Below are 12,226 nucleotides of genomic sequence, written 5' to 3'. Positions count from 1 at the left end.
TACAAGTAGTTGAAAACATTAGAGATATTGTTAGTAATCAGCTGGACAAAATATATAACACTAGCCTAGTGGTTTTTGGATATTTTACTGCAAAAAATTTACATATTGTACCTTTAAGCGACTCAAAAGTATCGAAAAGTTTCACTACCGAAACTTCACCACGTTTCGGTCGTGACTGTTTCGGTAATGACATCATTGTTTTGGTAGTGACAAAAGGGAACATATAATCATTTATTTGGGGAGGGAAAAAAAAAAAAGTTATGCAAATCATTAGTATTTTAATATGTTTCATTTTTTTAGTATGAGAGTCAAATCCTGTAATGTGATGAGGTCACTACCAACACATTACTGTCACTACCGAAACTGTGCAGTCACAACAGAAACATGGGATGATTTGTCAAAAATAAAGTATATTGAATGAGCAAGATGTCATTATAGTGTTTGGTTCAATGTTTATTCAAACTAATGAATCCTTCACTTTGAAATCAGTATGATAATATCTTTATGCCTTTTACAAAGAAAGATTGGATTCAAAAATACAAAAAATCTCATAAATTACACTTATTAAAATAAAATTGTGTTTTTACATACTGTTAAAATTGTAATTGTTATTTTTAGAAAATAGCAAAAAATATATTTACAAGGTAGATGTAAATAAAATCTTAATAGGTCAATGTGACCCTTCTTATTAAATTATTCATCATTGTGTTTCGGTAGTGACAAATTTAGGAAGAGGAAAAATATTCCAAAACTTTCTGAAAATACAATATGAGAAATAACTGCACATTTACTAGAAATGTGTTCCTTGGATATTATTCGAAAAAAGCATATGACCAAGGCAGCGTTAACACACGCACACAGTTCAGTGCAGAAGAAAACGGTTTGTTTTGATGAATCTATCTTTATATGAAAAGGATTTTGTAAGGATTAATACGCTGTTTTCGGTGTATAAGCTCACGCTGTCTGATTTGGCGCCACAGCGCTTGACTCACTTCCTTGTCCTCGTGTCATCATGACGTCAGTTCCTTGTTATGGACTTCAGCATAGATTTCAGACTGCTGATTATCAATACAGCAGCCCTGCACTACATGCACAACTTTTGCACGCTAACTTCCAGCTATTAAACCACACATTCCTGCAGTTCACCCGCGATATCTGGTAATGTATTGCTGTCTGTGTTTCTGATTTGTCATGCAGCTTCATTTTAATGTTAAGTGTTCTTATGTTTGTAGAAATATGTTATTATTCAGGCATTGTGTGAATGCTCAGTTTTCCAGCTCAAGATGGCAGTGGACTGGTGGGGCTTTGCCTATGCTGCAGCTCTGGCTCTGGGAGGATTTATGGGATATAAAAGAAAAGGTGTGAATTGAGCTAATTTTTCATGCACCTTTTAAATGGATCTTAATAGAAACCCATATTCACTTAATACTTGTTTTATAACTTCTGATAACTTTCTAAATCTAAAATGTATGTTTATTGTTGTCTTACCTTTCACATTTGTATTGTATCACTAACAGAAAAGCACTATGATTTTACCATGTTTTTGAACATTATACCATGGTAAGACCATTTTCGGATAGCACTATGATTTTACCATGCTTTTGAACATTATACCACAGTAATATAGTTTTTGGATACCTTTGACAATTGTATTGCATCACTAACACAATACCACTATAATTTACCATGTTTTTTTTGAACATTATACCATGGTAATACCATTTTTTTGACACCTTTTGACAGTTGTATTCCATCTCTAATGGGATAGCACTATGATTTTACCATGTTTTTGAACATTATACCATGAGAATATAGTTTTTGGATACCTTTGACAGTAGTATATCGCATCACTAACAAAATACAAATATAATTTTACCATGTTTTTGAGAACATTATACCATGGTAATACCATTTTCGGATAGCACTATGATTTTACCATGTTTTTGAACATTATACCACAGTAATATAGTTTTTGGATACCTTTGACAATTGTATTGCATCACTAACACAATACCACTATAATTTACCATGTTTTTTTTTGAACATTATACCATGGTAATACCATTTTTTTTGACAGCTTTGACAGTTGTATCACATCACTAACAGAATAGTACTATGATTTTACCATGTTTTTTGAACATTTTACCATGGTAACACCATTTTTGGACAGCTTTGACAGTTGTATCACATCACTAACAGAATAGTACTATGATTTTACCATGTTTTTGAACAATATACCACAGCAATACCATTTTTGGACACCTTTGACAGTTGTATTGCATCACTAACAGAATAGCACTATGATTTTACCATGTTTTTTGAATGTTATACCATGGTAATACCATTTTTGGACACATTTGACAGTATCACTAACAAAATAGCACTATTATATTACCAGGAAATACCAGTTTTTTTGGCCATGTACAGTACTGCAATTGCAAAACCATACTATCCAGATTTAAATGCTTTAAACGCTTGACGTCTGCAGGAAGTGTGGTGTCACTGATCGCCGGACTCTTCTTTGGAAGTGTGTCTGCATATGGAGCGTTTCGAATATCAAATGACCCACAGGATTACTGGACCTCTCTGAGTAAGTATAAAAATACTTTAGAAATACTCAACATATGTCAGCTTTGAACTTTTTCTTTTATTGCTGTTTCTTTTTACTCTAGTGTCTGCTGGCATACTGGCAGTTGTGATGGGAATGAGGTTCAGGAAATCTGGAAAGTTAATGCCGGCCGGCATCATGGCAGGACTGAGGTAAAAGTGTTTGTAAAGTTGTTTCCATTTTTAATGCCGTACAGTTGTAAAACAATTACATGGCAATGTTTTCTCACCCATGATGATATTTAATATTTATGTAGTGTGTTTGCTCTGGAACAACGCAGTTGTGTTTAATACAAGATGTAAAATGCAGTGAAAATCTAGCTTGTTGTATTATATATATATATATCATGTTTTCCCCACATTGCTTTTTACTAATGAACACAAAGAAGAATGATATTGAATATTTTCTTTTATTTATATGCTCCAATAGATCCATTAATAGTAATAAACATCAATATTGCATCAATATAACATGTTGATCTGTCTGAGAGTTTATTCATGTTCCTATTTCAGCCTCCTGATGGTTTTCCGGATTCTGATCTTCTAAGAGCTCATGGACACACACTCTTCCTGACAACAAGCACTGAACAGCTGCAGTGTTCATATCACAATATTATCACTGTATCTTGCACATTCCAAATAAATCTGTCCATTTTAGCGTCTCAGTTTTAATAATGAAGCTTGTAAATGAATTAGTGATTAACATCATCTAAATGTCAGTCCTTCTACTTAAAGAGGTGGCTCAACGCTTCTTTCACGGTTTTCACATACGCCTCATCAGGCGGGGCTTTTCTTGCACTGCCGGGCTGATTCTCGGTAAGGCCTTCATTCTTCCCTGAAACGCCTGTGAAGAAAGGTTATATAAAATTTATTAGAGAGACCGAACAGTCACAGGAATTATCCACTTGATTCATGGGTATTCTTGATTATCACTGTATATCCAACAGCTAGTACTGTTTTGTCTATTTGTATTAAATATAAATTTAATAAAACTCTATTCTAACTGTTCATATGTCAGTGTTTAAAGATACTGACATATTAACAAAGATTTATTTTGTAATAAATTGTAATACTAAACATCAAAAATGTGGTCCCACTTTATATTAAGACTCTAACTACTATGTTCTAATATTAAAATTTATCATTTGATGCAATGCACTTATTGCATCCTTCCATGTTCTTACATTGTACACTCAAAAAAAGCCCTTTTTTTAAGATGGTATAATAAAATTCCATCAAATTGATTTGAATAATCCTTACATGTTATTCATGTTGTGAATTAGAAATAGAGGTGTATATGACTATCTTCTTTCTGATGAACATAATCACAGTCATATTAAAAAATATCCTAGCTCTTCCAAGCTTTATAATGGTAGTGAATGACGCTCCTGATTTTGGAAAAAGTGCATCCATCCATCATAAAAGTAATCCATAAGACTCCAGAGGGATAGTAAAGGCCTTCTGAAGTGAAGCAATGCGGTTTGTAAGGAAAATATCCATATTTATAACTTTATAAACTATAATCACTGGCTTCTGATAGCGGCCGTATGCAAGTCAATCTTCCACCGGAAATAGACTTGCATACAAATGTTACCGGAAGCCAGTGATTCTAGTTTATAAAGTTATAAATATGGATATTTTTCTTACAAAAATGCATGGTTTTGCTTCAGAAGGCCTTTATTATCCCCTGAATCCGTATAGATTACTTTTATGATGGATGGATGCACTTTTTTGGGCTTCAAAATCTCAGTTACTATTCACTCCCATTATGAAGCTTGGAAGAGCCAGGATATTTAGGGCCCGAGCACCGAATCTATAATTGCCCTGTCAATTATTCTTACCTAAACATGCTGAAAAACCCATGAAACTTTGCACATGCATCAGAAGTGGTGAAAATTTACGTCTGACATGGGTTTCAGAAATAGGAGTGGCAAACTGGCTCAACAGTTCCACCTACAAAAACGAAGTGCCCCTCGCGCTACGTTTCACGTACAGGTATGACATTCAGTAAACGCATGTAACAGCCCAGTACCTACAAAAAAGTCTCTTGGAGCAAAATCTGAAAATCAACAGGAAGTGAGATATTTTGAGTTTTCTTTTGCAAAATTTTTGCCATTTCCAGACGTTGTACTTTAACGAAATAAGTAATATAAAGTGTGACCAAAAATAGCATTAAGTAAGTTAAGTCCAGTTTTGGGGTTGATGGTCTGTGTGGGAAAGTGTGGAACAGCACCTGGATTTTGGGAAAGGTTAACAGTATTGTAGGGAATAACTCCTGCAGCATCAGAGTGGCTTCCAGAAGGTGAACGTCAGCACGGCTCAACTGGTTTCCCACCAGGAAATCAGAGTTTGCAAGACCCTAAAAAAGTCATATCAGAAATTGCATGATTTCAATATGGAGAATCATGCTTCAAAATGGGAGGAATGAAAAGTCAGAGCTATCAGTACCTTTTCAAACACAGGCATGAAGCGCTCTTTTGCTCTATATCACTGAAATATTTCTCTTTGTTTTCGGCTGGCGTGAAAATAGACATTATGATAAGATCCATTAGATTGAGGATACCCTCTGAATACATGTCAATCCTTCAGGACAAATTACAGTGATAATTGTTTAGGTGTGGTGGAAAAACAAGGAATCTTATTTAAAATAAATGATTAAAAAACAACTTGCATTAAAAGTTGATACTTACAAAGCTCGTTCTTTAATGTCTTTTCCATAGAGGTTGTATTTTCCAGCGATGTAATTCAAGATAGCCTTTGTCTGCACAAGCTGCATCCCATCTATTTCAACCAAAGGCACCTGCTGAAACATCAGGGCTCCATCTACAGTAAACAGGAATCACATTATTATATAGATTCAGAAAACAAGAGGAGGTGATTGATGAGGAATTTAATGAATAGTCAACATACCATTCAGCAGTTTATCATAATGCTCCCTTTTGAAGAAACGCACACATTGCAAGGCACACATACAATTTTAAAGTGTCTGTTTTGGGATTGTTTGTCATTTGCATAGTAGCTATTTTATTACACATCCTTAGAATTTTTTTTTTCTCCAGAATATTTCTAGCAACAAACCTCCACTCCAGCTGCAGCCAAAAGCCATCGGATCGACTCCATTTTCCCTCTTCCCTCTTCCAACTTTCCCAGACATTTTCACTAAATAAAGTGACACTTCAAAACTCTTTGCTGTGCAGCAGTGAGTGTGAGTGTGTGTGCACTGTGCAGGGTGCTTATATCGACTATTCAGGGTGTTGCGGTATTGGGACAAAGTCACAATCTTACACACCCACTGTCCCACTAACATGCACATCTATGAAAATGATGGTGAATACAAATGCCGACATCACTTGAGGCATTATGTAAATAACACAATATTATCAGTATCTTTGTTTGAAAAAATAAGTACTATTAAAATGAGGATACTCCTGAGATTGTGTTTCAAAATCTCCCTGTTTATATACACCATAGTAATTTTAAAAAGTGGCAAAGTATTTTTAGAAAATGTATCCAGGATGAGGGGAAACCAAGAGTAAAACTTAAGGTTTTACAAAATAATAGAGAAATGGGGGGTTTATCATTGCCAAATTTGGAGTATTACTATTACACAGCCCAGATTAAGCCAATTTTGAGTTGGGTGCAAGCGGACAATGAAATGTATGGAAACTGTGTCACTTGATTAGTACATTCATATTTTGTGTGAGAAAGAAAAAGGTGAACATTATTATAGGTGAAACTTTTAAATGTTGGAGAAGAATCATCTGCAGAGTGGCAGAATAGGGAAAAACTATGTATTGTCTAGGAAATTATTTTACAATTATCTTCAAATAAGAAGTTATTTAAAGGATGAGATTTAAATACAAACTTTAGATGATATTCACGCTCTGTTGCACTTTATGATTAAAGAAAAAGAAAATTAATAGAGTAGATAACTTGATAGGATGAATAAATAGTTAAGGATATGGTTTTAAATAATATTAAAAGAAAATTGGAAATTGAATAAAATAACAGAAGGAGATTGGAAACAAAGTTTAAAAAAAAATTAAGAACTACATAATCTCCATATTGGTAAGAATATGCTTGGAAAATTCAAATGTGATATTTTATAACACCAGAAATATCTTCCAAATATAATTTTTTAGGATGTTGGAGAATGGATGTCTCGTCTGGACCACTTAGTAAAGATGAGTTATATTTATTTAGAATACTTAAAATTACAGCTTTTAAAGCAATAACAATATCTTGGAGAAGGCAAGAATCCCCATTTAGCTTCTGAAGTAAATTCTATGGAGAGGATAACATGTGAAATTAAGAGCAAAAAGGCATAGCCTTTTTGAAAAGATATGCACCTCTAACATCAAAGTATACTATAAAATAAAGGAATACAGATCATATCAATTACCTTTTTATACCCTGCCTCCCTTTTAAATTATTTATTATTTTATTTACTTACTTATTTAATATTAATGTTTAAATAATATTATTGGAATTACTTATAAGGAATTAAGTGTCATCATAATAGTCTGATATGAATATATGTATGTTTTTCTTTTTTGTGTATGTTTTTTTCCTTTTTATTTTCTTTTTTTCTGTATTGTGTTTAATTATGTATGTATTGGTTATTGTTCTTATTATTATTTATTTATTTTTTACTTTTTGTGTTGTGGTGGTATTACCACAAAAGGGGAAAAAAAGTGAAAAGAAGAGAAAGTAGAATGAAAAATAAGGAATAACTATTGTTAAAAAAATGTCAAAAGGAAATGTTCATTTGTATAATTGGATTAAATGTGTTTGAATTAAAAAAACAAAACAAAAAACATAATAAAGTATATAAAAAAGCAATTAAAATAATGAAAAGCTCGACCAGTGATGGTAAAACGTTTATTTGCGCACGTAATTTAGATTTAAAAATGCTGCATCATGCTTATTTATGACATGAAATAGCACTATCGCAAGCCGTTTGATAACTTTTTGAAGGGTTAGTCATCAAAATAATTGTGACTCGTCAAAATACAGTTGTAACTATCTAAAATATAATTTGTTTTGTCAAACCAAAGGTTTAAATGAAAATTACGCGTTCTAAAATATGTTCACAAATTCTTTAACTTATAAACTAACTTCACAGAGGCAAAATGAATCTTTTTCCGCTTAGTAATCGTGACTTTCAGTTTACGTAATCATTACGTACGCCAATAGCAGCGCTGTGTATTTGCATAGCAGCAAAGCATTCTGGGAAATACCGACTGTTTTGGATTTAAAATAGTCTAATAAACAAATAAACGTAGAATTTATATTCGTATCGTGATTCATACATCTATATTTGATCGCGTAAGTATATCAAACTTGTTAAGATCGCATCTTAAAATTATTGTTACCGTCAAAGAAAAGCAAGGGTCGAGTCTGCTCTATATATACTCTGTGAACGCGCTCATCCTATCGGATGTGAGGGCGATCTGGCTGCGACATCTGTCACCCCATTGATCGCTAGGGTTGATTCGGCTGATCTGGCTGGCTAGGCGGGTGTCCCCTTCCTCCCTCACCGCTCCATGTGTGTCCCTCCCGAAGCTCCGCGCTCGGTTGAAGAGGACGAGTTCCCCCGGCGGACGAGCATCGTTGGTATAGAAGTAGCTGCACTCCCCTGCTAGAACCTCCAAACAAGCTCAAGGCCCATTTGTAGGAGAAACGTAGGGAAGTCGAGCTCCAAGACTTCAAGCACATCCAAATGAGGCACTGCATGTGGCAGTCTGCCTTTCTTTTGTGAAAATTCACTTTAAAATTGATACTAAAACCCTAAAAAATAAAAAAAAACGTTTCTCATAATGTGGTTTAACTTGACATACTTAAACAACTAAAATTAAAATATAATGAATAAAAGCTATATAGACATATTTAAAAAACAAAAATATTAAAAATAAAAAACAACAACATAACTACTAAAACTTTTACTAATATTAAAATGAAAATGGAAAATATAAAAAGGAAAATTTTATTTAAAAATTAATAAAAAAAATGTTATAGTATCACAATGATGCTAAAATAACACGCTTTAGATTCAAGAGAGCATCTGATTAGACAGAAAATCTGAAGTCCGCAGTGATGTCATGAAAATCCTTGATCCATTTTAGCGGAAGTGTGAGACTGTAAATTTTTAATGCTCATAGCTCCTAAATATGAATTATGTCATTGTTTTGGAGCACACCATCTTATTCATAACTTTAAGGCTAACATATTCATAGCAAAAGCTAAAAACTTAAATTTTGATTTCAGAGGGACTTTAGGACAAGTAATTTCACTTGGCGACCATCTTTGAAATGCTTCTCAGGCATTCAAGTGCAGTTCCCATCTCTTTGAATGGGGAAACATCAAATTCTCCACAACTGTTTGCTAAGCTTGCGATTAAATTTCATATTTGAAATCGCCAATAAAATCTTACGACTGTCTCATAAATCTTGTTTCTAAACGCTCAAATCATGACAAGACAACATTTCTCTGATGTTCATTCATGTTTATTTGATGCTATAACTTAACTAGTAGGAAGAGATGATCGGTTCACGAGCCGCTTGAGCTGAGGTGCTACAGCGATCTGTCACGACACATTGTGAGAATTTATTTAAAAATGACAAAATTTGAAAGCTGGGACTGTGTTCTCTGACACTTTCTCTTGTTCATAGTAGCATTAATGCATTGTCTTTCTGCATATAAAGTCTCTGGCAATGTGCAGGGAAAAAGCACAACAGGTGAGTATCAGATGCAGATGCAAACACAATGGAATGAGATATAATGGGTAACTGAGTCTTTCAGGAGAGTCTTTGTGTCTTTCAGGAGATTGTGACGAGAGATAGCCAAGGGAGATGGAGGGCACACACCTCAGTTGTGTGTCAGGTGAGGCTCACAGATATTTGAGTCTAAACAATGAGTATGAGGGGCGTTGCTAGGGTCAGAAGAGAAAAGGGGCTTAGGGACAAGTGAGAATCAGTGTGTGTCACCTTGACTTGAGTGCAGCGAATCTGTAGTAGTACATTCTGAAAAATGTACATGCATTTACATAATTATGACGCACATTTTATTGATCAAAGTTATTTCGCCCAAACTACACACATTGTATACTGTGAACAATTATTAAGCTTAGTTAGTAGTTAGAGATTCTCAGTTTCATGGAACGGTTGTATTATTATTACCTCAACAGTTCTTCTAATCATTGGCTATCTAGGATTTTTTAAAAGCAGAGGCCACAATGGGCCCACAGAGAGGGGCTAAGTTTAACATTCAAGTCATGGGGATTTCTTGAATTAATTAGTTTTGCATACATTTTACCTCTTTCATTTGCTCCTGGCTCCAGTGCTTTGTTCTTTAACTGTTCTTTAAAGCCCAAAGTTCAAGGTCTTTCTGGACTTAGAAACTACTACAATAACAGCTTAAATTTTTATGTATGTTATTTTTAAGAATAATGTACATAATAAAATATAATAAAACATATAAAAGCTTTTGTGCAAATTTGGAGTTCTTTGTTGTGTTTTGGGTTTCAATAAAAATATTCATGAGCATAACGATAAAATAAAAACGGGTAGCTTAGTTGTGTTCTGACCATGATTTATTTCAAATCTGAGGGTAACTCTAAAACTCGCTAAAGGGTTAGTTCACCCAAAAAATAAATTTCTCTCATTTATTACTCACCCTCATGCCGTTCCACACCTGTAAGACCTTCGTTCATCTTCAGAACACAAATTAAGATATTTTGATTAAATCCAAGTTGTTGTTTTTTCTATCCCCCATTGAAAGCAACGAAATTACTGTCATTCAGGGTCCAGAAAAGTAGTAAAGTAGTAAAAACATTGTTAAAATAGTCAGCATGACTACAGCGGTTCAACCTTAAAGTTATGAAGCAATGAGAAAACTTTTTGTGCGCAAACACAAAACAAAAATAACGACTTTATTCAACAAATTTGTCTGTCCCCTGTCATTCTCATACGCTATTTTCGTTCCAGAGCTTCCATGTTTACGTCAGAACGCTGGCTCAGTATTGGCTGGCTCTGGTCACATGAGCAGCACGACGCATGCGTGTGATGCTGATGTGTGATTCCTCTCTGTCTGCCTGTTACTCTGACGATGGTACCTGGATGGTTCCTCCATGGGGTTGGGGGTCCTCTGTGGGAAATTATATTTCATACCCGGGTGTGTCTCATACATTCTGAAAAGTGAAGCCACGGGCTCTTTGATCGCCCCCTGGAGGCTGGATGCAGTACAGGTCATAAACCCCGCCCTCTCAATGCAGTCGAATGAGACTTCAGTGAAAACTTAAAAATAAATTCTGCTTCAAATAAAACTTTATGAAAAATGGTTTTGGTCATTTAAGGTAGTTGTTATCACACTGATATATATTCAATTGTTCGTTTTTGTGATGATTTAGATTTTAGCTAGTAATTTGATGCTATAAAAACGGGGCGTGTCGTCATGATTCAAAGTTGATTGACAGGTTGTCTGAGGACTGTCGGAGCTTCGAGGGGAGATTGAAGATGTATTAACTATCTGTTAATTTTCGATTTCTTTGTTTTTTAACACCGACAAAATGAGTTGTTCAGCAGTAAACTGTACTAACCGACCCACAGGATCTGACGGATCACTGAACTTTTTTTCTGTGACATCAAATGTGGGCGTTATAAGCTAATTAATAAATGTTATTACCTAATGTTAACCATGTCGGGAAAAAGCAGGTGATCGTTATCTGGCAGTTACTTATTATTTTTATGGGTTTAAAATAATAATTAGCAGGACAAAACTAATGATAGCTTACTCTAATTACAGCAATCGATCTCCTGTAACGTTAGTTGAACTTGATTTAAAATGGCAGGACCGTTTCTGACGATTTAGAGTTGTTTCTAGTGGCATATTATATTGATTTTATCTACTGAATTTGCTGTTTCAAAAATATTATTGCTCTAGAAACAGAATAGCCTATTATTTTATAGGTAGACTTTTAAATTGTGTATAATTTTTATAGTCTATTTAAAATACATGAATGATGACGCAGTCGTCTGGGCGGAAGTTTGATATCGCGACTCCGCCTCTGGCTCCACTGACGATTCCTTCTGCGCATGCCCAGGCTCCAAACTGTTTTTTTTTTTTGACGTATTGCGTAACGTGTCAGCGCCCATTCATCAGCCCATTTTGGCTTCAGTTCAATACAATGGAAGGAAGCGGCGTCGCGTCGTCCATCTTTTTTTAAAGTCTATGTTCATAACAGACCAGGTAGACCTGAGGAACTTGATGTCTCTAAAAGAGAGCAAATCCTTTTGCCAGAGCTGATAGGTGGGTGTTTCGGTCCAGCGGGTGTTTGCATTGCCCTTCTGGCAGTGCGCTTGCTGGAGGTTATGGTGTGCCAAGTCCTAGACTTTTTCACTCTCCTGGAATCAGTAGTCGACAGCTGGCACATCCAGACCACTGGAACAATGGGGACTGGAAGCCGAGTACGCATTGGAACGGTGTTAATGAGTTCTGAGCGTACTTGGCCCAAGCAAGTAACTGCTCAGTGGGTTCCAATAGCCATGACAGAAGGTTCGGAGTAAGTGATCAATCTCTTTTATCTTCCTCTCCGTCTATCTGTTACTCTGAAGATGCTACC

At 34.9% G+C, this 12,226-nt stretch overlaps 1 protein-coding gene and 1 pseudogene across 2 annotated transcripts; one reads left to right on the top strand and one right to left on the bottom strand.

Moving 5' to 3' along the window:
* The first annotated feature begins 1,024 nt into the window (after positions 1–1,024).
* On the top strand, positions 1,025–3,300 carry tmem14a (transmembrane protein 14A). Of its 2 annotated transcripts, none has more exons than XM_067385473.1 (5): positions 1,025–1,158; positions 1,270–1,359; positions 2,489–2,590; positions 2,673–2,760; positions 3,121–3,300. In XM_067385473.1, exons 2-5 carry the CDS (start codon positions 1,284–1,286, stop codon positions 3,152–3,154), a joined length of 300 nt encoding a protein of 99 aa, XP_067241574.1. In that variant the 5' UTR covers positions 1,025–1,158; positions 1,270–1,283; the 3' UTR covers positions 3,155–3,300. The 2 variants fall into 2 exon arrangements, with proteins under 2 accessions (XP_067241574.1, XP_067241575.1); XM_067385474.1 differs by having other exon boundaries at positions 1,033–1,158; positions 1,251–1,359.
* Positions 3,301–3,320: 20 nt separating this feature from the next.
* LOC137019877 (glutathione S-transferase-like) lies at positions 3,321–10,794 on the bottom strand (annotated as a pseudogene).
* Between the last annotated feature and the right edge of the window lie 1,432 nt (positions 10,795–12,226).

Source organism: Chanodichthys erythropterus, chromosome 5 (genome assembly GCF_024489055.1).
Source record: "Chanodichthys erythropterus isolate Z2021 chromosome 5, ASM2448905v1, whole genome shotgun sequence".
NCBI lineage: Eukaryota > Metazoa > Chordata > Actinopteri > Cypriniformes > Xenocyprididae > Chanodichthys > Chanodichthys erythropterus.
Note: the sequence above shows the minus strand (reverse complement) of the source record. Positions and strands in the feature narration are given on the sequence as shown.

Coding starts and splice junctions, on each gene's coding strand:
- tmem14a (XM_067385473.1), top strand. CDS start 1,284: ATGGCAGTGGACTGGTGGGGCTTTGCCTATGCTGCAGCTCTGGCTCTG. Junction 1,360..2,488: donor TATGGGATATAAAAGAAAAG/GTGTGAATTGAG, acceptor TGACGTCTGCAG/GAAGTGTGGTGTCACTGATC. Junction 2,761..3,120: donor GGCATCATGGCAGGACTGAG/GTAAAAGTGTTT, acceptor TTCCTATTTCAG/CCTCCTGATGGTTTTCCGGA.